The sequence below is a fragment of the Seriola aureovittata genome, chromosome 16, assembly GCF_021018895.1.
Source record: "Seriola aureovittata isolate HTS-2021-v1 ecotype China chromosome 16, ASM2101889v1, whole genome shotgun sequence".
In the NCBI taxonomy this organism is placed as follows: domain Eukaryota; kingdom Metazoa; phylum Chordata; class Actinopteri; order Carangiformes; family Carangidae; genus Seriola; species Seriola aureovittata.
The window spans coordinates 14,405,392-14,432,924 of NC_079379.1; the positions used below are offsets into that span (position 1 = coordinate 14,405,392).

The following is a 27,533-nucleotide window of genomic DNA, read 5'->3' on the forward strand; positions in this document are numbered from 1 at the left end:
TTTAATGTCATCCCAATTTCCTATTGACAACAGAGCACAGTGTAAAGTATATAGTAAAGTATGTGCTTCAAGGTTCTCATCAGGGTTCATGGCGACAGGAGTTAATTCGATTTTGTGCTTCAGTTCCACTAAGTTTAGGTGAATGCCTTCACTGTCTTCAGGAAGGAAATTCGATTTGCAGCCAGAGGTAACAGATATAAACAAACAACAGCATAAATAACCAATTCTCAATACCCACAAATCCAAAATTAAAACATTTTCCAAACAATGACGGTTTCAATAAGACAACTTATCAGAGTCTAAAGGATGCTAGAGTGGCTCGGCAGATTCAGTATCTGTATTTATGGCAGACGATTAAGTAGCAAGAAACATCAGAAATGTCAGTGCAGAAATGTCAAAGATATTTTTGAAGGTGACTGATTGTTAATGACTAATATTTTTCATCTGTAAAATGTCTGGTAAATACATCTGTTGTTCACAATAGAGCTTTTTCACAGCGGACATTTTGACTTGTCATAGTGGGAAAACCACAGGTGTTACTAATGACTTAACAATAACAATAATAATAATAACAATGGTTCTGTGTTCCTATAATTGCAATGACAATGACAATGAGTTACAATTAATTTTATTATTTGTACCATTATTTACTGTGACACATCAAAATGTCTTCTGTGAAAAAGGGGAAGGCCTATTTTTTTATGACACAAAAATTAAGTGATCCTTATCCAAAAAGTTTTCTGCAAGATATGTGTTTGAACATGAAAAATTTATATCAGCCAATATATAATGATCATGTTGCTTAACTTTTGAAACTCTGATACCAATGTCAACATGAAGATCCAGCATGAGTCTGGCTCTATAACATTTGTTGGAACAGTTCTAACCCTACTTTTATAATAACACTTTTAAACATGTAACAGCACAGAAGCACAGATGACGTAACCATGTGAAACCATAAACAGCTTATTCTTTAACTCTAGGAAAGCAGACAAGATGGACTATTTCTTTTCAGAGAACCAGAGGCACTTGGCAGAAAGGAACATGTGTGCGCACAATGATGTTTAAACTTACATTCTATAATCAGAATAATAATATGATAAGAATTGTTAAAGAATTACAAACAACTGAATACTTTTAAAAGCAGTTGTTGACCTACAAACATTTACTTTCACCCAAAGGCACTGACTGTTCAGTAATGCAGTAGTTACATCTCACCAGAGGAGGTCGATATTGAGAGCCACTGACTGAGCTGTCAAAACAAACACATGCTGCCTTTAAGTACTGTCAGAAATTATGAAATTATTGTCAATTACAACTGGGGGGCAAGTCAGTAGTAGTAAAACTTATGAAAACAATATGAGTCAGACAAGTTAGGTCTCATAAAACCTATTTTCTCCTTACCAACAATAAATAAATAAAATCTAAAAAATAAAATTAAAAGATACATTTTGAACACATGACTTTATTCCTACACTGTGGTATTTCTGCTTTTACTTAATACTTCTCACCACAACTGCGTACTTCCAACCACTTTGAGTGGCTGAGCCTCGTTTCAACCATTTATTCATTCAGCTATTTTAGCTTACTCAATTTGGCTTACTCACTTTTAGCTCAATGCATCCATAACATTTAGCTATTTAACCATTGATTTTTTACTTTTAGCTAACTATTTCAACAAATAATCGATTGATGTTACATTTATCTTATTTAATCTATGCAGTACATTTAGCTATTTTAACCATATACATTACATTTAGCTAAGTATTTCAAAAAATTCTCTGTGTTACTTTTAGCTAATTGAGCTTATCCATGATGTTTAGTTATTCTAACCCTTTATCAGTTACCTTTATCTGTTTCTCTGCTTGCATGCTAAATACTTTCAGCAGTCTTTAACCACAGATTATATAAAAAATATAGTTAAGTACTTAATAGATAAATACTCTATGGTCTATTATTGTTAAGCACGCACATATGTAAGGATATTTTTAAATAAAGCGCTGGCCAACACCAACACGTGCTCTTTCCAGTACATTCATAGGTCTTTCTGCTCAGACACTGAACCTCACGAGGACAGGCTGATCACGTGAAGGCAGCATAGTGCGCAGCAGACTCAGCGCAGACGCACTACTTCCCCCCCGGTCAGCTGACTGTGAGTGAGATGTTGTGTTGAAGGACCTCTGAGGCGAAAACCTGCTAATATCTGCGCTATGTATGGGAAGCTGCGATTACTTGACTGAATTACAGCGCGTGGACCAAACACTGAAGGCGTTAAACACATCGGTAAGTATGAACATTTTATGTTTATTGATGTCGTGACAGCGTGAGGCTGCACTGCAAACAAGCTCATGTCAGCAGCAAGCTAGCAGTGAATTTAACCATGTATGAACCTGGATTATTTTGTTGTCTGCCACTTTTGATTAGATGCTGATCTACAAATCTAACCTGAAGAGCAGCATTTCTTAATCACGCGATGTTGTTGGTTTTTAATAAAGAGGGAGATCAGTATTTAGCATGTCCTCTACAATATGAAGACTGATCATATGACAGTCAATCAGCAGACCTGGAGACATATCTGTCTCTGCTGTCCTTTCCTGATGCAATCAGTCAGTTCTGTTCGGCTCAGTGACCACACTATAACCATTGGGAAATGTGAGGAAGTCCGTGAATCTGAGGCAAAATAGAACTCAAAAGAGGAAGAAAGGACTTTAAAATATGACTCTGATTCATGTACTGATAATTGCACTTTGTGAATTGGTGGAAAAGTACTCGGATCCTTTAAAATCTACTACAACACTCAGTTCCAAGTAAAAGTCATGCATTCAATATTTTAGTTTAGTAAAAGAACAACAATATTATCTGTATTAGTCAGTGTCCAAGTTAAAAGTGATCCTGTAATTATGTAGAATAATCTCCGTCAGAGCTTTATACTATCATATATTTATATCCACCATACATATATTCTTCTTGGTTTATAGATGCGTTTACATGTAAGCAGCATTTTAATGTTTTAGCTGGTTGAGATGGGGCCGATTTCTGCTACTTAATCTGTTGGTTAATCATACGTTTGCTTAGAAACTCTTAATCCAAAGCATCACCAGTAACTTAAATTGTGAGATAAGTGTTGTGGGGCAAAAGGTACAATATTCCCCTTTGAAATGTTGTGGAGTACAAGTAAAGAAGTGTTAAACGGATATATTCAAGTAAAGAACAAACGTTGCAAAATTGAAGTTAAGCACAGCACTTGGGTAAACCTAGGCCCCCATATAAATACTTTTATGATGAAAGACGCAGAGTGCAGAGTTGGACCTTGTTAAAATTGTCTACTCTCCAAACACACCATACCTGAATGAATAAAATCCTTTATCACTCCATCCATTCCTTTTCCATTTATCACTGTTTTGCACTAATCCAGCAGGTAAAAGGGCTGACAGATAGCGTAAAAGCCATATAAAAATACAAAATTACAATAAAGCACTCCTGCTCATTGATTTCAGTCATTGCCCACAATGATGAAACAACAATATGTCTGACAGCAAATTTTTACTTTTTACTTGCCCTCCTTCTTCGTACTATCAGACTAAGGAACAGAACAGCAGTCCCGGACAAAGTCACAATAAGAGATTCATTACTCTTACCTCTCTCGACAGTGACTTCCTTACACTCGAGGCCCGGTGGACAAACTTTCCTGCCAGCAGCCATGACAGAATTCTGGTTGATCTCCGCTCCGGGGGAGAAGACCTGCCAGCAGACCTGGGACAAGATGATGGTCGCCACCTCACGCACCAACAACCTCTCTACCAACAACAAGTTCAACATCCCTGACCTCAAGGTTAGACACAGCAGTCATCTGTAGCTACAGCCACTGCAGGGGAAAGCATGGGTGGACAGCAAAATGACTGTGATGGAGCATTTTGTTATAATTTTGTGCTCTGTCTCCATCAGGTCGGAACACTAGACGTCTTAGTGGGTCTGTCGGATGAGCTGGCTAAACTGGACACTTTTGTGGAGAGGTAAACTTTACATTTACCAAGATCAACTTGTACATGTTATTTCTCAGTTGAAATGGTTTGTAATCCCTTCTGTATCTGTTAGGCAGAAGGAGACTCATGCTAAGCTAAAGCCAAGTTTTGTGATGAACAAGTGTCTTATTATAGTCCAATCCTGACTGTTTTCTTTCTGATCCCTGCGTTGTGCTTCAGTGTGGTGAAGAAGGTCGCTCAGTACATGGCTGATGTTCTGGAGGACAGCCGAGACAAAGTCCAGGAGAATCTACTGGCTAATGGAGGTAATCCCCTTTACCATCCTCATAGTGATGCACAGACGTTGTTGATGTTGTTGATAAGACTTCAAAGCGTGAAGTGATTGTGGTTTGCACTTACTATGTCTGCAGCTGTATAATCATGATAGTATACAAAACCAATTTAAGTAGATGTGATGAATGCTGATAGCTTTATCTGTTTCTTTCTAACTCTCCGCAGTTGACCTGGTCACTTATATCACCAGATTTCAATGGGACATGGCAAAGTACCCAATCAAACAGTCTCTGAAAAACATCTCTGAAATCATCTCCAAGGTATGTTAGAAAATCACCTGTACACATCTTATATACACAAAGAGCGCTTTAGTAGGAATGTTACTGTGACCTTTCTGTCAGCTCCCGCCAGTCTGGTCATTCTCCTCTGACCTCCCTCATCAACAAGGCGCCCGCCATCCACAGACCTTCTGCTCACTGGATGTATTTTGTTTTTGGCACCATCCTGGCGCTGCTGTGTGTGAAAATCCGTGTATAACAGCAGTTTCAGAAATAATCAAACCAGCCCGTCTGGCACCAACAATCGCGCCACGGTCGAAGTCACTCAGATCACAGTGCCCCCCCCCCCCCCCCCCCCCCCCCCCCATTCTGATGTTTGACTATAACATTAACTGAACCATTAACGCTGGACTTGGATCTGCTATGAATTCCTACATTGCACCGCTGCCACGTGATCGGCTGATTGGATAACTACATGAATAAGCAGATGTACAGGTGTTTGTTTTGTACAACTTATGTTTTAATCAGGCAGCATCATTGACATTAAGATCACCTTTGCAAGAGAAACCTGAATGCAGCAGAATAAATGACTACAGAAAAACAAATGCACTCAGTGGCGCAAACAGCATCATTAACAATCTCATATAGTCACATATCACATACAGACATTTGATGTAGCAGAAAATGTCCTGTACTGAACTAACTAAACAGTCACTTTCTCGTACTTGGTTTCTAGCAAGCGACTCAGATAGACAACGACCTGAAGGCCAGAGCTTCAGCCTACAACAATCTGAAGGGAAATTTGCAAAATCTGGAGAGGAAGAATGCGTGAGTAACAGCAGAAAACATCTGTCCCTCTTTTCGTCGGTTTGTTTTTAAACAAGACCAAATCTCCGTGCATGTGGCCCTGAATCTGATTACAGAAGTCTTGACTGTATTCCCTTTTATTCCAATAACAAATGATGAGCTTGTATTTTTCTATAAATTTGAAAACTGAATAATGTACGATAAGATGCCATCAACCTTAACACCTCAAACATCAGCATTACAATCAAAATGATCTTTGTGTAAAAGTCATCCATAACCTACACACAGCAGTTACATACAACATCCATCAGAAATCATTGGGTAGAGAGCGCTTTCTCTTTCTTGTTTTTCCTGTGCTAGCAGGAGAAAAACTCCATTTACATTGTTGCCTTAATAATAAACAGTACTTTAGACATCACACTCTGTGAGCCAGCCCTGATTTCATGCTGTAGCGTCAAGAATTTTCTAGGCAGTCTTTTGCAGCCTCCTTTGGATGATGTCTTTGTATCACTACAGAAGATGAGACTGAAGTAGTTATTATAGTTTGGTTAAATCTGCTCAGTACCTCAGCACTTTGCATTGTGTATTTGGAGCACCTACAGCAAAATGAGACTTTTCTTACTCTTCTCAAGTTGCCTGTGTGTTGTCACATGTCGTCCTTTAGGGGGAGCTTGTTGACCAGGAGTCTGGCTGACATCGTGAAGAAAGAGGACTTTGTACTGGACTCAGAGTACCTGATTACCATGCTGGTAGTCGTCCCAAAGTAAGTACAGCTTCGCCAGTGTCTCTATATCCAGTATGGAGACTGATTTTTATTAAGGTTTATTTCCTTTCCTTTTTTTTTTAGGTATAATATGCTTTATATGGGGTAAACAGAATAGATTTTAGGCCTGGGAATGGTAATATTCTACACATGCATACATTTTTCTTTAACAGAAAACAGTGTCTGCTTTTTTGTTCGAGAACTTCAGTATTAGTGTCAACCTTAAAATTTCATGTTCAAATGTAAAAACACACTGCTGTTATCTTTCCCTTTCTACTGTCACCAGGACAGGCTACACTGACTGGCAGAAGACGTATGAAACGCTGGCAGAAATGGTTGTACCACGCTCCACTAAGTAAGAATTACTAGATGATTCCGCTCCGTTGTTTTTCAAATATATATATTATATATATTTAAAAAATAAAACTAAGACAAAACAGAAAAAAACATAGACTTATAGATTGTGTCCCTTTTTTAATTCACAATTTTTAATTTAATTTTTTTTTTTAAACTTCCTTAGACCAAAGACGTCTCCCTATCTCACCCCTCTTCAGTTGGTTTAGCCTTGTGCTTGACTCTGATTAAAATTGGAAATATTTCATGGTTGACCTGCAAAAAGCAATTGACTCCCATTAGAATAGAAAACATTACGTGGTTGACCTGTAGAAAGGAACTGACCTTTTGCCAACATGGCCGGATGATTTGAGACGGGCACAGCTCAGTGTGATGTGGTAACCTAGCAACCTACATTTCCAGCACAGATATGGAGCACTATCTGCCGATATGATCTGGGAACAGGAAACTTCCTTTGATCCACAAGAGAAATTAGGAGCAGTTTTTTTAATTCCAAACTTTACTTTGATAATATCTTGCTGACTGTTCATAAATCCTTGGGCAAGTTGAAGGCTTTGATGATGTGCATTTGGCTCTTAATTGTAGATACTTTCTATCTAATATCTAGAAATTGTTTTCCAGCGTACATAACTGGTTTGGGTTCATTGCAACAAGCAATGTGTTTGTTTGGGATAATTTAGTTGTCGTTGCATAAGCTACACAACTGGTGACTAATGTCTATCAGAGGAAATCTCTTAATTTCAGCGGTAGCTGTGCAATCAGCGGATTTGCTCATTTTTATTCATAACTTTGATGAGATTTGATATGAAAATCTGTGCCCGTGATCAATTGCTAGTTTCTTGGCAGTACTGACCTGTACGGGCGTGGGAGAGAATCAGAGAGTCAAAAATGGAGTAAGGTATCATATTAGGTGTGTCTCACTATCCAGTTAACTATGACCCTTTCACAGCACCTTGTTTTTTTTCTATGCTGTTATTGGATGGTTGAGTGCGTGGTCCATAGGACTGGTTGTTACGGTTAGGGGAGGATGTGACACTTGGTGCCTTATGTGCAATACCTGACGAAGGTGGCTGGACCAACATGTAGCTCTTCAGTACATTAACAATGTGCTAGAGCAGTGTTACTTTTCGTCATCTTTTAATCTCATAATATATAAACTGTATAAACTGTAGCACAAACTGGTCCACAAAAGAGGTGTGTCATGGCTTGTTGTCAGTTGTGAGACGGGAGCGGATGGTACAAATAGACTGACTCGACACAAGAGGAAATGTTGACTCTAACCCGCGCAGCAACATAATCATTTATATGATCTTTTACATGAACAGATGGACCCTGTGTGTTTTGGTTTATGAAGTATAAGATTGACCAGAGAGCCTGTGTTGTGTGTGTCTTCTACGACAAACACTGCAGATGTGCGAGTCTGCTGCAAACACACTGTGCGCTCCGGCTCTCATGTCGATCTGTCGTCCTGTGTCCTCTCCTCCAGGCTGCTGTTTGAAGACAACGACAGCGGTCTGTTCAGTGTCACTCTCTTCAGGAAGGCTGTGGATGACTTCAAGCACAAGGCCAGGGAAAACAAGTAAAAGACTCAGTTTCACTTGTATCATTGGAATGTGAGCTGCTCAAAGGGTTTATGTGTAAATTTAATCACAGCAAGGTTTGTTAAAAATGTTTTTCTTTGGACTTATGTTTGGCTTTTAGCCATTTGACAGATGTTTGTTTTTAAATTACAGATTATTTTTATTATTGGTGGTTTTCCAGGAATGATGTTTATTTATCCTGCGGGAAATCAACCACACACTAACAGTGATAATGATGAAGTAGGCTATCTGTTTGTTAACACAGGAACTGCCTTGTTATGCTCTAAAAAAAGACACGATAAACACAATTTTGCCAGCACTCGACAGTCTCTCCAATTAGCACAACAGAGGAATCTCATTGTGTGTGCTTACGTGTCTACGTGTTTGTATGTAGCCTATTTTCAGAAGTGCACTTGAGTGTGTGTGTGTGTGTGTGTGTGTGTGTGTGTGTGTGTGTGTGTGTGTGTGTGTGTGTGTGTGTGTGTGTGTGTGTGTGTGTGTGTGTGTGTGTGTGTGTGTGTGTGTGTGTGCGTGCTTATGCACATCTGTGTGTTTGCTGACAGCTGATTGCACGCTCTCTGCTGTGTGTCCTGACCCAGGTTTACAGTGCGTGATTTCCAGTACAATGAGGAGGAGATGAAGGCAGACAAAGAAGAGATGACACGTTTGTCCACTGACAAGAAGAAACAGTTTGTACGGCTGCTGTTTTCTTCACCAACCGTACTGATGGCCAGCTAGCGAAGGAGGAAGTTACTGGAGCTCACCATTCACAGAGAGGGTTTTGACTTGGTTTTGATGCTGAGAACTTTTGGCTCCTCAGATATCTAAGCATCTAAAACAGTGATTATTTCACCAGTGATTTCAACTAAATTATTACTGAGCTCAACAATAAATTAAGTTTGGGTAAATAATTACAAAACAGTGCATCAGCTTTAGACCTCATCTGTGGGATGAGTATTTATTTTTGGTCAGTTCCAGGAAATTGAGAGGCATGTGAAAATGATTAAAATGATGTTGCTGTGCTTACAGGGGCCTTTGGTACGATGGCTGAAAGTGAATTTCAGTGAAGCCTTCATCGCGTGGATTCACATAAAAGCCCTGCGTGTGTTTGTGGAATCAGTTCTGAGGTGAGAGAGTTAAGACTTTGCAGTTTCCGTGAGGTAGCAAGTTTAGGACTCCATCCATCCATCCATCTACCCTGTTAACGTAAGATTAGTGCCATGTCCTGTTTGTGAAACGTTAAAGTCTCTTGTGTTTCATAGATATGGGCTGCCAGTCAACTTCCAGGCCATGCTGCTTCAGCCCAACAAGAAGAACATGAAGAAGCTGAGGGAGGTGCTGTATGACCTGTACAAACATCTGGACAGCAGTGCTGCCATCATTGATGTGAGTCTCATTCACACACTCTTTGAAAAATATGATTATTTTAATATAATTATTTTAATAAGCAGTGTTTAGGAAGACTGAAGTCCTGATGATCCCACGATCTGGGAGTTTGGAGTTACTAGCGTCTGGTCATTTCTTCAGGATGAGGAGACTAAAAAGATAAAATTATTCCATGTGTTAGTTGCTATGGATATTTTAAACTCCCACCATACATCCATCTTAACTGGACTTGATGATGATTTACATATGTATATAATATTTGTCTTCCTGTCCCACCTCTGTGCCTGCAGGCCTCCATGGACATCCCAGGTCTGAATTTGAGCCAGCAGGAATATTACCCCTATGTTTACTACAAGATCGACTGCAACCTGCTGGACTTCAAAGTCTAGATGCATTGCCATCATCATCATCATCATCATCATCATCATCATGTGCAGTAGTGCTCTGGTGTGACACGGTCACATCACCAAGCTTTAATTTATTTCCACACCCACTCTGTTTTCCTGATTTTCTCACTGTCTGCGTCTTCCCCCCCCTTTATGTTGCTGGCACATCTGGCACATTCCTGGGTCTAACCAGAATAAGTTGTTAGGAATCAGAACTGATTGGTGACAGTAAGTAAGGTCAGATAGATTACAGAGGTAAACTGTCTCCAGTCATAACTTCTGTTCTAATACACTTGAGTATGGACCCGCTCCTCTGTTGTCACTTCCTCTTTGTATTACGCTGTAAAAGTGAACAGCTTCACACTGTACTCCCACCAAAACGGTTGACATTCCCATGTGGCATCAAAGGACATATACTGCATTTTCATTGTCTCCCCCCCCCCCCCATTCCACTTCACTTTATTTAAAGTAACATGAACGGTACATATGTGGGGGAAGTGGGGTGGGGGGGGAATAAATGTATGTTAAATATTGTATTTATTTAAAGACTCTAAAATCAGTGAATGTGTTTTTGTTTGTTCAGTTTTTGAAGGTGATGTGTTTTTAGCTCCATATAAGGAATGTCTGTTTACAAGTAGATGTCGACCACCGTTTCCCCCTCTCCAGCTATTATCCTGTGAAATACTGAAACTGCTCATTTTACAGTATAAAGAAGCAATATGTTTGCTGCTCGTATGCTCCTTTCAATTTCTGTATATTAAGCATTTTAAGAATAACTATGATAGGTCTATGTGCAAATACTGTATTGTCAGTATAACTGAAAATTGAACCACATATATTTAAAGTAAATGTGAAAATAAATACTATATGTGAAAGATACTTGACTTCACGTCACTTTATATTCCAGTCCACATGGCACTTGAAGTACAAACCTAAAAACAAAGAAGGAAGCTGTTGGACTGTATTCACCATGAAATACTTATTGAATAGGCTGTTTGGTACACAATAAAAATCAGTTTATAAAGCGTTTGTAGGTTGTAACTAATGGCTTTATTAATGGATTATAAACTATAATGAATCATATATGAGCCAATCATAAGAACAACCATGGGGTTGCCAGGTTGTGAAAAATCCCTTTGGCTGATATGTATCTTTCTCCAGACTTAATATGTTTTCAAATCTTTATTCTATCACAGAATACCAAAACTACTCCTGAACAACTTAATAATGTTTACAACTGCAAATTAGATGGACTATTGCAAAACCCTAAACTTGCAAAATCAGTCTCTTTTTAACAATTTAACTCCAGGTGTGTCTATGTGCATATGCACATAGGCCTACATTCATTACTTTCACATTGCTCACTTGATTTTTGTCTTGTTTTAAACATAAAAATGATTGTTATTATGTGTTACGGTTCTGGCAGTAGACAAACAAAATGTGACAGTCCGTGCAGAAATACATACAGAGGCATATTTTTCATCCTAAATTATTTTTCCCCATCAATATTTCTAACTGTAACTTCTGACCCTTTACCAGCATTTATAACTGCATTATTGTCAAGATGGATAAACATCTTTTCACAACATGCCAACCTAAACTTTTCTTGATAAAGTCTTTTATTAACAATTAATCACTCCATTTTTGAAAGAGTGTGTAAAGAGAGTGGTACTGATTTTTTTTGTGTGTTGTCTTTTATGTCCTTGTGATTATTTTTTTTAATTCTAAGAAATCAGCAAAGATCTTATAAAGACAAATTTATAGAATATAAAAAAACATTCAGAAAATATGAATAATATTTACTGGTTTAGTGCATATTTACATGATGATGATGATGATGATGATGGTGGTGGTGATAGTGATGATGCTGACAGAGGCTGGACTTGATTTCCCTCACAGCCTATCAGCAGATGCACTTTCACCCCTCCAACTCCAACTCCACCTCCCCCACCCCTCTCCATTCTCTCTCTCTCTCTCTCTCTCTCTCTCTCTCTCCGGATGACGCAGATAGCTCCGGTGTGTGTGTTCATGCTGCTCAGCTGCTGTCTGTGGAGAGCAGCATCAACGACCACCAGCTCCTCCACCAACACCAACACCAACAGCAGCAGCAGCAGCAGCAGCAGCAGATGATGGAGACGGAAACATGGATAGAGCCGCAGTAGGGATCCGGGGAGGATGCTGCAGCTGTTGTGAGACAGGCCGAGCCGTGTTCAGCTGCAGCTACACCTGCCGTGGATGATTTTCCCGATGGGTTGTGGAGGGAGTCGGGCGGACGCGATCATCGAGCCGAGGTATCATGAAAGCTGGACCAGGGAGACGGAATCGACGTGGCTTACCAATACGGACGTAGAGACCCCCCTCTCAGTAGCAAACAGTAAGAGCCTCCGTCGTCCTTCATTGCACGTACCACAGGCCAGATAACACTCAATCTCTGTTGGTCTCAAATATGATCAAACATTACACTAAATGAACCATTCAAAACACAGCCAGTTGTCACCTCCTGACATGGCAGTTTTGTTTCCCCTCTATTGTTTTCTTATTGCTGAATGAAGCCAGGACAAGAATGTGCTTGTGTTTCAAGTGATAACCTACTGGAAGTCCTTAACTGTTGTCCAAAGGTAAAGCCCTGGAGGCCAGTCTGCGAGAGAAGAGGATGGTGAACACAGGCACCCAGTGTGGGAAGCAGGCCCTCACCACCACCACCTCCATCTCCACCTCCACCACCTCCACCACCACCACCGGCTCAAACCATCAGAGGAGACCCAGACGCTCCTTAAGTGATGTAGGTAGCACTGGCAGTAGGTGCTGGCATGTCTGGCTGCTTATAAAAACGAACAGCAGCACCCTCTGACCGAGCAGCATGACATAATGTAGCCGTGATGCCAGGTTGCTCTGCAGAATCAGAATCAACTTTAATCTGACTCCAGCTGTCAGAAGCTTTCAATATATTTACTCAGAATGTATTCAAGGCATGAAGACGTTTCCCTATCTGGAATAGATTTGTAGAGATGTAAAGAGTTTGCCCCTTTTTTTGTTTTTTAAATTACAGGCCAAATTTACAAGACGACACAAATACAGACATACACAGAGAAAGGAAAGCAAACATATTCTATACAGACTAGAGCTGGACATCAACCCTGCAGTATCTATAGATAATCACTGCATACTGCAGTAAATGTAGGGTTGGGGTAGAAGTAGTGCAGGAGTGCACAGTAGTGCAAAGATCGCTGGAATAACTGCTGTGTGGAAGGATAATAAGGAATTCAATATACAGAGGTGTAAACCTGAAATGATTGTTTGATGAATTGATTAGTTGATTAATAGAAAATTCACTTTTTGATACTTCTTTCCCCAAAAAATCATCTGATTTCAACTTGTGAGGATTTGCTGCTTTTCTTCGCCATAGACAGTTATATAGTTAACTATATCTTTGAGCTTTGGACTAAAACAAGGAATTTAAAGAGGTGCTACCTGAATTATAGTTATTGTTTTCCACTTCTGTCTGACGCTATAGACAAAGTGATTTATAGTGAAATTAAGCACAATCAGTGAAAATAATCATTAGCCTACAAAGGTGGTTTAGACTATCCATATATTATCTATCAATACTACTATCAACTACTAAAAATATTCTTGATTCTTGTCAGCATGTCCTATCATACCATTTGCTTCCAACCATCTGTTTCTCTAATCTTTTATCTTTAGAGATAATTGCACTAAAGAAACTGAGTGTTATCTCCTCCCAGAACGCAAACTTATGGGTTTTAACACTTATGTAGAGGTGTTAGAAAGACTCAGACAGATAACGCTGTCTAAGCATGTCTTAGATTCAGTTTGGGGTCTGTTATTGAGGATTGAGTTATGAATTTTTCTCGTCCTTTACAAAACTCATTTAACAATTCAAAACGATCTGAAAAATTGATTCCTCTGACCCAACAAATTACGTTTTCAGCATCTCAGAAACAAAGACTGTTGTGCTTTATTTATTTAACCTTCCACTTAAGGGCAGTGCTCCAGCAACTCAGTTCTCAGTTGGTCGTCTTCGCCCACTCGCTCTCTGTCCAATGTGGTGACATTTAAATGACGTGACCTTCAAATTCTTACATCTTTCCACAGCAAACCACCCGTGACTCCAAAAGGAGGGCATCAAAGGAGGCCAACGCTTTGTCTAAGGATGGGCAGTCTGTCAATATCAATGGTAGTGGAGACGCTGAACCTGGAAATGTGTGTGATGAAAGATGAAGACAGGCTGAGACTCTGTGAAGAGGAAGATGGCCGCAGCTCTGAGCAGTTTATCAGAGGATGGGATGGTGATTTGCAGAAGTGTGGGGATGATGTTTTCCAGTGACTTTGCAAGATTTACAACATAAGCTCCTGCATTTGTCTCCACCCAAAGATCTCGGGATGCTGCATCTTTGTTGTTGCCATTGCAAATGCATGTGTGAAGCAGAGAGTGGGTCACAAACAGTGTTCACACCCTCCACCATGCTTTTCTCCCATGCTTATGGCGCCGGTCAGGGAATGTGCCACTGTGTTAAAGCCAGTTTTAAGAAACAGAGTCCCATATGCACATGATAATCACAATCTGCACATCAAATGTTTTGCGTGTGGGGCCTTCCTAAAGAATTAGCTTCAGTTCTTTGTGCAAGTGTATTCCTTTTGTTGTGAATGACAGACAATAGTGTGGGAACCAATGATGATGCTGTTTAACCTCAGTCAGTGCTGTAAATGATTTTCATTTAGAAGAACCTGAAGTGCTGTTTAGAAGCTGTGATTTGGAGGTTTGAAGCTTGAAGGCTGCAGACTTATCTTTTCCAGCGTTCAAAAGATAAAGAAACAAACACACCCGCATGTGCCTACAACTTATTTAGATTTGAACTGCTCCTGTGTTTATTTATTTATTTATTTAAACTTTGTTCAGTATTGTCTTTTCCAGTTCTCTTGCATCTTCCTTTATGTTGTATGATTTTACAATTTATTATTTATCACAGCTTATTGTGAAAATGTGTCATTTGTTTGGCTGACGCTGATCTGCATGTATAAATCAATCACAAATTGATTCAGCATTGGTGACAAGTCTCTGCCCAAACATAGTCAAAATCAAGCTGATTGAAATTCAACATTTTATCCATACAATACACATGGAAATGGATCATAAGGATAATGAGATTTACAGCCAGCAGATGGCGCTGATGATCAGCTGGGGTTTAACTAATTGAAACCCCCTGGTGAATTGCTATTGACAATAACAACTACTTTTAAGAAAGCTATTGATTTAATAGAGGATGTTGAGTTCAGCTCTGCTGGAGAGTAATTGAAAGTCAACCATGTTGGTCATGTCTTGTCAGTAAATTCAGAGTCTGGTTTAATATTTGATGCTTATGATAACAACCGAGATGATAATGATACTGTGTGTTCATGCAGGCCGACTTTGCTTTGTGATGGAAAAGAAAATTTAAAGTCTCACACACAGAATCGGCCACATTTTTTCTTTGTATTAAAATTGTTGTCAGCTTCTTTAGTTGTGAAACCCACAAAAAGTGATATGTGCAATCATTTCTCATTAGCTATGGGCAAAGGCCACAGCAGAGTTAAATAGACTAAATCAATAGACCAATATCTTGCATTTCTATATATCTTAAGACCTAATACATTTAGATATACAGTTATCTGATTTTCCCTTACCAAGCCCACAATCACATGAGTTAATTGCAGTCATTTTATTTGTTTGCTTATAATCATCATCTATCAGCAAGAAAAGCAAAACCAGTGAAGTTTGTATCTATTTATTTATTTATTGATGTAATGTAGGCTAGTAGATCAACAAGAAATGGCAAAAAAATAGACCTTATTTTTTCCCATGAAATAAAATACATCAGCTAACATGACCTTTGTGAATTTTAGTCCTTACCTTATAATTTGATTACAGGTGTAACCAGGGAAATATTAGTAATTCGAGATTCAAATTATGTCTTTATGTCTTTATACAGCAGCCATTAGTCTGTAAGTTGAATAATTAATGACATATATGTTCAATACAATCGTAGAAAATCTTCTAAACCTCTATTTAATTGAATATAATATATCTATTAATATTACAGTAAATATATACTCAGTATACTCAGTTAAAAGTCCTGCATTTAAAACTTAAGTAAAAGTAAGTGTAAGTAAATGTAAGTATGAACAGTTAAAGTTTCACAAGTGAAAGTGGGCAACCATATTATGCACAATGACCCCTTTAACTAGTTACATATTATGTTATTTATTCGATTATAGCAATTGATTACTTTTACTCAAGTCTTTACATGTCATCAATATTTTTAATGTGGTACCTGGATGAGACTGAGCTACTTTTACTTATTGTAGGCTACTGGTGGTAATCATTAACAATGCATGGTAATTTATAAGACAATTTTATGCTTTGTGAGCCTAACATCTACATCTCCAAAGCAGGAATTTAAAATAAGACTTCAATGATCCCTGAAGGGGAAATCACAACTTACATAGAGACAAGCTATGAGGTAAGAAAACAGATAAAGAGCTATGTGTATGAAATAAATTGAAATAAAAAAGAAATTAATTAAATTTCCTCAAAAAGCTGTATATGTCCTACATATACCTTGGCTATACAAAGGGTTTGTTCACAAGCTATTTACGCAAAAGAAATCCAGAATTAAACTATAGATGTCAAATATAAAAAAGTATTAAGAAGTATAAAATGGAATTACTGATGTAATGTAAAAGTACCTCAATATTTTGTGACTGAATAAATGTACTAAGTTACTAGCCAACTTAGCTATTTAAATCACCAAAATTCTCAGTCGTAATGCACATTGTAAACCATTAACATTAATGTAAAACATAACAGACTGGAAAAATAAGTTGACAATTATAACTCATACCATGCTAACTGACAACTGATGTCTTGCACTTTAGTTTAATTAAATGTTAAAATAAAGATAATAGAGATTAGAAAATCTCTATTATAAAGATTAGAAATGAACCAGAGATGATGGGAAAGGCAGAAAAAATATTGCATGGCTTCGATTATTGTCAGCAACTAATTTCGATAATTTTTGCAAATGTTTTTAAGTTTTCAAAAAACAAAACAAACAATAACAAAGAAAACGTCCGCCATCTTGTCAGGTTCTCTCGAGTATTTTTGAAAAACTCTAGAATTTTTTATGGACTTTTGTATGACTTAAAACCACACACCTGATGGCGGAAGCTCTTTAATGACAATTTCCTCTTCCCGTTGAAACTGATTACGACGCAGGCTAACCGGCGGGCACCGAGGCCACGCGGAAACTCTCTCAACCGTCTGTCTGTCACTCTGAACCGTTGGTGCTTTTCGTTCACACCGGACAGATAACAGCTGAGAGAGCGGTCAACGTCTGACTTTACGTAGCTGTGTGATTCTAAAACATTAATAGACAGTTTCCTTTCATTTTTTTTCTTTCCAGTAATGTGGTTAAAATGATGTGAGGATGGCCAAGCGACCGGGGACCGACGACGGGATGCTGACTTCGCCGACCATTCTCCGGGATTTCGCCGCCGACTTGAACACCGGGGATGTGAACATGGACTGCGGCGACGGAGCCGAGGAGGTCTCCTTGGAAGAAATCTTGACTCTTTACAGCCAGCCGATAAACGAGGAGCAGGCATGGGCAGTGTGCTATCAGTGTTGTCGGACTTTAGCACAGAGACATCGGAGGAAAGGCTCCAAGTCTGCCGGTGCTTCTGCTGCCGACTATCCGAGGAGGATTGAGGGACCCGGGGATGTGAAAATCGGGAGAGACGGGACTGTCAAACTGCACTTTGAAGACGGCACAGGTAAACGAACCGAGCCCAGCCAGGTGTCGGGGATTTCTCTCAAACGTGTGTCAGCTTTGAGTAACTGCGCAGCGAAAACGGCTGTTACCTCAACAGGCTGCCAACAATGAAGCATTTTTCCTTCGCATCACTCACAGGCCAAGCGAACGGAGCATCCCTACAAAGAGGCCATATTGTTGTGGCTGTCTGCTTCCAGCCATGTGGTGAATTTGTTTACAGACGCCCGATGCGGTTGTTATTAATACATCATTGATCACCACATAGCTTCTGGGAATCATAAAGAGCAAGAAAACTGTATCATCCATTATAACCGACCATGGTTTGTTATCACAACAAAATCTGGTATTTACATTGTAAACATGGTTTATAATATTGCTTCATTCAAACGGGGGTGTTAACAGGGCTTGTTCAGAATGGCTGCTTTGGGTTTGTGTTTAAAATAATGCTCCTGCAGCGGTCAGTTAGCTTCAGTAAACAATGAACCATGTGATGGATTCAAACTGCAGAGCACCTTGGGAGCAATCCAGAGCCAAGCTATATAGGCAGAATCAAGGCCAAATACAGATGACTCATATTGCTGCTAACAGCCCCATTAGTTGTGTTGTGACATTTAGATAAGAGCACAAATTAATGTTTGGGGGGGGGGGGGGGGGCTGCCTGGTGTCAAACACAAGGAAAACACATTTCAATATAGCTTGATGAATGTATAGAGATCACAGTTAGCAATGCACATAGGCTGCATAAAGTGCATGTCATCAGTGCTGGTCCTGAAGGTCTTGTTTTTTTTCAGGTTAGTGTTCCACCTCAACTGTACAGTACATTAATAGATTAATTGATCCGTCAGATGACAGGAAATTACTAAGAAGCACTTTTGATAACCATTTAAATTACTTTTCAAGCAAAAATTCCACTGGTTCTAGTCTCACAATTGTGCGTATTTGCTTGTTTTTGAATTGTCTATGACAGTAAGTTAAATACCTTTTTGGGTTTTGCACTGTTGGTTGAACAAAGGAAGCAATATGAAGATGTCACCATAGGTTTTCTGCCATTTACTGACATTTCAAAGTGATCAATCTTGAATGAAAATAATCATCAGTTGCAGCACTAATTTACTTGACAACAGGAATTAGCAGTTAATGAAAATATTACGCAATTTCAGGCCTTTTAAGTGGGATCTGCTGTCATTTAATGTTGTCAGGCATAGATTTACACCTGGGATGCAAGCTGAAATACTTTATATTATATATTATTGCAGACCAAATGGTAAATCTGGAGTAAAAATAATCCCCGATTTCCAAACCAACAGGGATCTGTGTCCTGTAATGTATTCTTAAAAACACATTCTTTATTCAAAGGAGCCTCTGGGTGTGTAGAGAGATGTACACAATGTTTCAAAGCCTTGTACCCTTTTAACTGGACTTCATTAATATGTGGGATTTTGGGTTTGGGAGGAGGAGGTGTGGATGTCAGCAGAGCCTCAGGCACTGAGGTTATGTTCTCTCTCTCCTGGGAACCTATTAACCACCTTTCTTCTTATTTTCCCCTCCCCTGTTTACCCCCACCCCACCCCCACCACCACCACCATTTCTGTCTTTAGCTGACCCCTCAGTCCAGCTCCTCTTCATCTCAGCGTACTAAACCAACCACCAGTAATGTTTGTTGTGTGGAAATTACACTTCCAGTATAAACAGATTCAGTCAGTGCTGCTGAGTGTCTTGGCATGGCCAAAAATAGAACAAACGTGATGATTAGATGCAAAGGCTTTAGAAATCTGACTGCAGATGAGTTTGGAGATTATGAGGAGAGTCCTTTGCTGCTCCTCTGGCTAGTTGCTGGGTATTTTGGGACAGCTTGGCACTGTCCTGATTCTTATTAGGCCTGGCGATGAGAGAGATGTGAGACTTATTAAGCCTCCAGTAGCTCAGCGGCTAGTTTAAGAGGCTACTACTCCAGCAGAAAATCAATGCTTATGCAACGTACGTATGGCCTGCACATGAGTCAGTGACAAGGTGGCATGATTTGGCCAGCACCCAGACCACCAACCACCAACACTGAGCTCTGCAGCCGATATCACCCTGTGCAAAGATGTTGTCTAGAGCCATACACTGCTGCTGTGGTCAGGTATCAAGTCATCTCAGCAAACAAGGAAGTGTTTATTTTTGTGTTGCATTGCAAACACAATCCGACTGATAAGCAGGATGGAGTCCAAGTCAAGTCTTATTTTAGACTCAATTGATGCAAGATATACACCGCCCCTGCTGCAGTCCCATCAATTCACACTGAGCATGGTGATGAATATATTCACTCCTACTCCACGTTGCCGAAAGCAGGGCCAAGCCTGAATGCTGCATCAAGATGAAAGTTGTTTACCCCAAGACTTTCAATGATTCATACCTACAGTACAGAGTTTTTTTCCCTTTTTGTTGATTTGGTGCATGCAGTATTTTAACTGGAATGATATTCATACAGTTAATGTGGTTAATTATCTCATTGAATGGGTTTGAGTAAGAATGGCGCATCTGCGTCTATATTTGTTTATTAGATTGGAGGCCAGTGATTGGTTAAAAGATCAAACTTTTGCCATTTTATCTGGTAAAATAAATAACAATCTACCCATCTGTATCCCATTCTTTGTGAAACCTTTTTAGGAGCACAGACATTGATTTTTCTTTGAATAGCATAGTCCGGGTGACACTGCCCGCTGCTCCAAATATGCTCTCTGTGATTTACTTGTCCTAGGAGAGACAAGGGCTCTGGCCAAGCCACCTCTCCTTTGCTGGGACAAACAGAGGACCTAGTGTTTCCCAGATGAGCGTTGGTGCATGGATGTTTATTTTTTTCCTCCTGGTCTGTTGGCTGTAATTTATAGTGACCTGACCGGAATAGAGCTACACTATGAAACGAGTATTTTCCGCCAACATGTCTTTAAGCTCTGCATAAAAAATATGAGTGACTATTTTCGTGTAATTGGAAATTACTCAATCACTACCTCCACTTATGGAATTTAAACTGAAATGGCACTGATATTAGCATTCAGACCAAAGTGTCTCATTTATTTGGGATGACCTCATCTTAAACTCTGGACTGGTGTAAAGGTCTGCACATCTATCGCTCTATTTGTACTTTAACCTTTGACGTTGCTCTTACCTGCAGTTGTCTTTTGTTCAAAGCACTGATTGCTTGTGATGACTCGTCAGTTGTTCAAATAAAACCAGTAGGTCAAGTGTAATATTAAATTGGTCAGTGTGGGGAAGAGAGTACTTCTGTGTACTTTTTCTTTACAGGTGTGTTTGAAAACAACTCCAGCCAAGAGATAAGATTGTCAAATGTTGCTGATTTGTTATATCTCTTGTCCAGTAAGGGAAAGAGAAAGTATTGTTTACCCATCTGTCTAAGTTTTTATAATCCTCTGTATTTTTAAGAACAGGTTTGTAGTGTACCACAAAGTCTTATGCACCCCATTCAATCTCAGACGCAGTGATTTTTGGAAAGGTCACAGTCAAGGTTGAGGTATTGTTTTCTTTATTTTGACTTTCCATTTTGACAGAGCTTGCCATGGTAATGGATGGTGAGCAATGGTTAGATGTCTTTCTCCCCCCGCATGCATGAACAGTCATGTTACCACAAGCAGCCCCCTGTGGCAGGTTTTGACACCTCAATTTGCCTCAGGCAGTGTGCAGTGACTGCAGAGAAAACACAATCATTTATTCACTCACTCGTTTTATAGTCATCTGTTGTGCTGTAGTCAAGTAGTCTGGCTTTTCATCTACTCCTCCTGTCTGGCTACATTTAGTCTCCATTATCACTCCTAACATGAGGTTTAATATTTTATGCTCTGTAACACTGGGTGAGATGTATTTTTTTTTTTTTTTTCTCTGTCTATTCACTTGAAGATGTCTTGCATAACTGTACAGTACATGCACATAAAGAATTCAGAGGGTGTGATTGCCATGTTGATTGACTGTTACAAATAATTACTTGTACTAGTAATTATCATTCTCACTTAATGGGTGTAACTAACTACTTTCCTTTCTGTTCTGTCATTACAGATAAATACCAATCAGCTCCAACATCATCAGCGGTGAGTTTCACATCACAGTCTCCAGCACTCCAGGTTTTATTTTAACCACAGTTCATCAGTTTTGTTATAATCAAAATAGAATATTCTGTTTTTCACTTGAAAGTTTAGTTAATTCAGCTATCAGATTTTTTTTTCACTCCACATCTGTTGTGCATTATTTAGTTCACTTATCATGTTGACACAGGGAAAAACTACCTCAGAATCAGTTTTCACAACTTGCCCACCATCGATGCTTTTAGTGAGCAAAACATTCCCTCTGCTTCAAGCCAGTGCAAGATGACATTTAAACATTAGCTGTTTATCAAAGCTTGTGAAAAGTGGAAGTAGAGCCTATTTTCTTTTAAGCAACTGATAGAAATCTGTTCAGTCTGCCACATCAGCACAGTCAAAATATAGTTATGTCACTGCTCATATATATATATATATATATATATATATATATATATATATATATATATATATATATATATACATATATATATATATATGATATGCACGTACAAAATAAACTTAAACATAAACGCAGATTCCTGCACCTGCACAGAAAGTTTTATCCATGAAAAATAATTTTGCCCATTCAAATATAAAAACATGCATGGCATCCTTTCAAGTATTTTTCCCAAAGATTGAGCGCTGACCTGTGATGGACTACGCATGAGTGAGTGGGAGTGAGCTCTATAAAAATGGCACTCTCTACTTTGTTGTGCAGTTATTGTCTGTGTCTTGCACTCTAATACAGAAGAACACATCTTTGTCCTTCTTTTGTTCTTGTTCATGAATGCATTACTTTTTCTTTTTTTATTATTATTATACACTAAAACACCAGCACCAAAACCATGTGAAGAGGCCAGTGTCTGTTTGGCCAAGCAGGTTACACCGTATAATGTTAGGAGGAGAAGTCTCTCTCTCAAAGATGTATACACAGACTAATCCTACAGGGTCCTCGAACAACTCTGAGCAGTCAGATCGTCTTTCATGTTTGTCTTGTAGCTCATGTGATCACAGGCATGCACAGTATGAGTGTCTTTTTGCATGGTTTATTTGGAAATAATTCCTCTGCCTCAGCTGACAGTTAGAACAGAGGTGATTTCATGGCTGAACAGTGAAAATGCTAAACATGGGTGTTTTTCTCTCCTCATACATTAACCTTTCCCCACCACCTTCTTCTTCCAGTATTTTTGCTACTGTAGTTGATGCTGGATTGCTATAGACAGTGGGTGTTTGCCTCTGTCGGTCTCTTGGTAATAACATCTTGCACAATTGTTATTTGAGGGCATCGGTGTGTCAGTTGTACAGAATCGACCGGGTGGCTAAACCTTGAGGACGCACCTTGTTTTTAAAAAGCTATTTTTGATTGAGATGTAGCTTGAGCACAGATAAAATCGCCTGTGACCTGTGTGAGGTGTCTGTCAGGGCCAATGGCTTTTTTTTCATAATCACTTTTTAGCCATGCATGCTAAAAAAAAAAAAAAAAAAAAAAAAGCAAACAAACAAATAAAAAACAATGGCATTGTGGTTGGCGATATCTGTCTCCGTGTTGGTTGGTTGGTCCACTGCTTCAGTCCAGACTGAAATATTCCAACAAATAATAGATAAATTTGCATGTAACAGGCATACATGGTCCACAGAGAAAGAAACCTACTGACATGGATGATCCTTGACTTTTCCTCTAGTGCCACCAATTTTGGATTTTAGTAAAATATCTTGACAACAATGTGGACATTCAGGTCCGCCTTAGGGGGAATTGTTGTAGTTTTGGTGATTCTAGCTTTTCATCTACTAACACAATCAGGTCCAAAATTTTAAATACTCATTTATGTCCAAATAAAAAAAACAAAAACAGTCTCAGCTATACCCCTGTGCTTAGTGCTAATTTGCAAATATTAGCAATGCTAACGTTATTGTTTCAACTAACGATTATGTTCATTATTAACTAATCTGTTTATTGTTTTCTCAATTGATCGATTATGTCCATAAAATGTCAAAAAATAGTGACATATGGCTGCTACAATTTCTAAAAGCCCAATGAAACTTCTCTAAATGTCTTGCTTTGTTAGTTTACTGGCGAATACATGTTGAATGTTGGATATAAACATTTATTCGATGATCAAAATGATAGCCAATTCATTTTCTAGCAATCGACTAATCACTGTACCTCAAATTAACATGCTAAACATAGGCATGCTGGTGTTGTCGTGATGCGCATGTTAGCATACTAAAATTAGCATTTCGCTACAGCCTTACAGGGTGACTAGGGTGGCTGTGGACTTGTTTTTGCAAAATTCTTTTTTGTGTGTGCTTGATGTAATTTTGTGTCCTTAGAAGCTATTAACATCAACTAGAACTGTAAATTTGACCTGGCACTTTTCTGTGACCTAATTCCATTCAGATCATTTGTGTAAATTGATTTAATACACTCAGTCACACTCAGAGACACAGTATTGCCCTTTGAAATGATAATTCAAAGAAATGCTTTACTTGGTCACATTTTGGCCATCGTCCGGTGTCCCTCATGTTTTGGTCTTAAGTGTTTGTTATGTCTCAGTACCCTGTGTAAGTGAGTCAGCCAGCTAACCACTCATACCACTACTTCTACACACTTGAGTGTTTTGGAGCTAATCACTGGCTCGAGTAGCGCTGACCCACTTTCCCTCGCTTACACCAAAGAACCTGTGTTCGAGTAATCATTACGAGAATCAAACAAGATAATGATTTATTTCTTACATTAAATTTTTTCACGTGGTAGCTTTTCTCTCTCGTGGAGCTGTGCTGTCATGTTTGTGGTTAGTAGTGTGTATGTCTCACAGGAAAATAATTTACTTTATGTGAGACGCACACCTTATGTTGCTACCTATAGGACAAGCTTAACCCAGTTTGTCTGCAGTTGAAGATTAAGGTGAGATTAGTTGTAGTATCCTATTACAGCTTCTACAGTTTGCCAGATCTGCGCACGCCCTTTTAGCTTAATTTTGGGCAAAGAAAATTTGTTTGCCAACACAATACACGAGGTAAAGCTTTGGATTTTGAAATGGATCCTAAGAGTTTAAGTTTACAGGGAGTCGGTCATTAAGTGGTAGTTAATGCAAATAGTCTGCAAGTTTATTTTTCTAACTTCAAAAAATATGGCGCCATTACGTCCTCTAAGTTTGAAATGCTGCTCACTCACAGACCTGCTCTTTCTTGTTTTAAAGTAAAATTCAAATCTTTTCAACTTGGGATACATATATTTGGATATTTGGCTCAGACTGAGTGGAGTTATGCATGTCTTCGTGTGTCAACAGTGTACAGTAGTGGCTTCCACGCTGCAGCTGGTTGAACAGGGGCTGCATGTGTCTGCATGTGAGGCTTCTGTGTTCAGTGTGTGTGTGTGTGTGTGTGTGTGTGTGTGTGTGTGTGTGTGTGTGTGCATGTCCCCCTCTTACAACAGTCGCTGGAGGCTATGAGCTCTGTCTCTACCAAGACTGGCTCGCCTCTGATGTCAGAGAGCACATTTTAAGAGGAGGAAGAGTGAGAATTTTGATGTAGATTTTAGTCAGAAATTTATTGTGGGTCAGTTGTTTGCATGCTTGTTTGTAGAGTTCCCTGCAGTGAATGAGTGGCACCCAGTTTGATCTCTGTATGCCTGACATGTACCAGTGAACTCATTATGTTACATCGTGCTGTTATCCTAATCAGCCAATTGATCTTTGTGAAATTGACAGCTTAGCTTAAAAGCACCCATGCAGCTTATATTACAGTCCACAGGGTTATATTTCTGCCTATATAGGGATATTCACAGCAAGCAAAAAGCCAGGGGAATGCAATTTATTGAGCAGTCTGAACTATTTGACCCAGGGTATTCTATTTATATCCAGTACAGAGGAAATCTATTCCTCGTTTTTTTCCTTTTCTTTTCTTTTCAGGCCTGACAGATATATCAAGTTTCTTTGTTAGTCTGCCAAGTTCATGAAGTTATCAGATGTTTTGCAGCAGCTGCTTGAAAGTCCTCTGTGGTTTTTTGGAAAAAGACAAATTGGATTGTGTGAAAGAGCCAGATTTTTCTCCTCCGTCATAAAAACTGCCTGTCAGATTTGTGTGGTGTTCAGTTGTGTGGACCGGGGATTCGGACAGCATTTTAGGTCAAACTCATTAGGAGGAGCTCGGTTGTTTTGCAGCTGATGAATAATGGCTGTAATGAAATAAACTAGATTCTGTGGGTTTGTCATTTGGGGAGGATGTTTCTGGCACATACAACAAGTGCACCATGTGTTGCTAGGACTATTTAACTCTGAAAAACTGATGCTTCACAGTATCACGTGTTGTCAGTGTTTGTGAGGCAGCTTGTTTGTGAGTTTTGAATTTTCTCAGTCTTACCTGCATCCCTAAGCTTTTATGCTTACCTCACATTGATGGCTAAGAATGATTACATGTAATTTCAGCGGTGGCTATTTGATGATGCAGAGGGAGATTTTCCCTGTCCTCAGCATTTTCCAGTTGACTTCTATTGACTTGAATGCAAACTCAACATTTTTTACCACAAAAGAGCATGAAGAGATTTTGACCATGAAAAGATGTGAAAGAGCAGCATCATGTTCTGTCTCACTATGAACAACGATAGTGATGCTGCAGACGGGAGGAGACGGAGCATCCGCTCCTGCAGTGAAAGACCTCTAGATTTAGCTCTGGTTATGTAACTGTCTGTGCTGTGATGGATTTGCTCTACTACTGCACCAAATGCTGAAGGCTGCTAATCTGACTGCTTTTTGAACTCAGATAGCCACAGTGATGCCTTGGGCTACAATTGCAAAAGCAAGAGTGTGATCGTGTTAACTCCGACCCAAAAGTGAGGTCAGGCCAGTTGCAATAGTTTGCAGCTTGAGAATGGATATGAATGGACAGTAAAATGATGACATTGACAAGTGGAAAATTAGGAGTAGTTTTATATTTCTGTATAAACTGATGTAGTTACAAGACCCAACAGTACATAAGCCTGATTTATTTATTTTTTTCCTTTCTCATGTGTTTGTGTGAGTGGTAATGGTGCTCTTTAACACAAACAACTCATTCTTATCCCATCTGCGTACTGGTTGACTCACTGGTTCTTCTCTCAATCATGGGTACTCCTCTTGTTCTGTTTGACTAGTTTGCGTATACAACTGAGAATATGTATCTGTTTTTCAGCCTACTCCTGTGTTTTATTGTCCTTGCAGTTTGCCACATATTTGTTTTTTATAAGAGGCTCTGTGAGGGGAAAATTGTGATAGTTAAAACTGAAACATGTACTGCACTTGATTTATTTAACTTGATCTAACCAGAGGGAGCCACATTGAGGGGGAAAAAAAAAATCACTTTTCCAAGGAGGTTCTGGCCAAGAAAGCAGCGCAGACAGTAAAACTCCTCCAGACAGTAGCACACAATCTTAAGGTCTAGAGCCACATGAGTTGTAGCCTCACTCATGAGTGATCAAACTCGCTGCTTGCGTCTGTGAGATTTTTGGCCCGGGAGGAGACCAAACAGATGTCCTTAATTATATATCCCCTGTTATTTTGTTTGGTCATCAAAAGGCCAGTGTTTAAGTGTACAGCTTGAACCATTTTAGCTGGTTAAGTTGGGGAAAAAACATTACATTACTCTTAATTCTATTTATAATTTTAAGGCTCTAAGAAGGTCATGTTTGGGGGAAAGAGTTCACTTCAGGATTTTCTTTCCATATTCATTTGTATGAGTTTTATCCATCAATTGAAGTCTTACTACTACATAACTTTTTTGTACTAGTAAGGCATATGGGGAAATTAGCTGTGGCTATGATGTTCATGATTTGACATGACCA

At 39.1% G+C, this 27,533-nt stretch overlaps 3 protein-coding genes across 5 annotated transcripts in view; all 3 read left to right on the plus strand.

The window, feature by feature from the left end:
• Positions 1–2,124: 2,124 nt before the first annotated feature.
• Positions 2,125–10,689, plus strand: atp6v1c1b (ATPase H+ transporting V1 subunit C1b). The gene is made up of 13 exons (XM_056399118.1): positions 2,125–2,283; positions 3,651–3,832; positions 3,946–4,013; positions 4,203–4,288; positions 4,482–4,576; positions 5,271–5,362; positions 6,006–6,104; positions 6,391–6,459; positions 7,945–8,037; positions 8,638–8,731; positions 9,068–9,165; positions 9,301–9,424; positions 9,715–10,689. The coding sequence occupies exons 2-13, from the start codon at positions 3,701–3,703 to the stop codon at positions 9,811–9,813; spliced, it is 1,149 nt and encodes a 382-aa protein (XP_056255093.1). The 5' UTR covers positions 2,125–2,283; positions 3,651–3,700; the 3' UTR covers positions 9,814–10,689.
• Positions 10,690–11,795: 1,106 nt separating this feature from the next.
• si:ch211-215i13.3 (brain and acute leukemia cytoplasmic protein) lies at positions 11,796–15,698 on the plus strand. Its single transcript, XM_056399012.1, has 3 exons — positions 11,796–12,184; positions 12,429–12,592; positions 13,927–15,698. Exons 1-3 carry the CDS (start codon positions 12,046–12,048, stop codon positions 14,050–14,052), a joined length of 429 nt encoding a protein of 142 aa, XP_056254987.1. The 5' UTR covers positions 11,796–12,045; the 3' UTR covers positions 14,053–15,698.
• A 1,419-nt stretch (positions 15,699–17,117) lies between these two features.
• spire1a (spire-type actin nucleation factor 1a) overlaps positions 17,118–27,533 on the plus strand; it is a 28,981-nt gene continuing 18,565 nt past the window's right edge. For 2 of the 3 annotated variants that reach the window (XM_056399008.1, XM_056399009.1), the window contains exons 1-2: positions 17,118–17,643; positions 21,693–21,724. In XM_056399008.1, the coding sequence (XP_056254983.1) occupies positions 17,298–17,643; positions 21,693–21,724 (378 nt within the window). In that variant the 5' untranslated portion in view covers positions 17,118–17,297. The remainder of the gene's footprint in view (positions 17,644–21,692; positions 21,725–27,533) is intronic. The other variant, XM_056399010.1, reaches the window with a different exon arrangement.

Coding starts and splice junctions, on each gene's coding strand:
- atp6v1c1b (XM_056399118.1), top strand. CDS start 3,701: ATGACAGAATTCTGGTTGATCTCCGCTCCGGGGGAGAAGACCTGCCAG. Junction 8,038..8,637: donor CACAAGGCCAGGGAAAACAA/GTAAAAGACTCA, acceptor GTCCTGACCCAG/GTTTACAGTGCGTGATTTCC. Junction 9,425..9,714: donor GCAGTGCTGCCATCATTGAT/GTGAGTCTCATT, acceptor CTGTGCCTGCAG/GCCTCCATGGACATCCCAGG.
- si:ch211-215i13.3 (XM_056399012.1), top strand. CDS start 12,046: ATGATTTTCCCGATGGGTTGTGGAGGGAGTCGGGCGGACGCGATCATC. Junction 12,185..12,428: donor CCCCCTCTCAGTAGCAAACA/GTAAGAGCCTCC, acceptor TGTTGTCCAAAG/GTAAAGCCCTGGAGGCCAGT. Junction 12,593..13,926: donor CCAGACGCTCCTTAAGTGAT/GTAGGTAGCACT, acceptor ATCTTTCCACAG/CAAACCACCCGTGACTCCAA.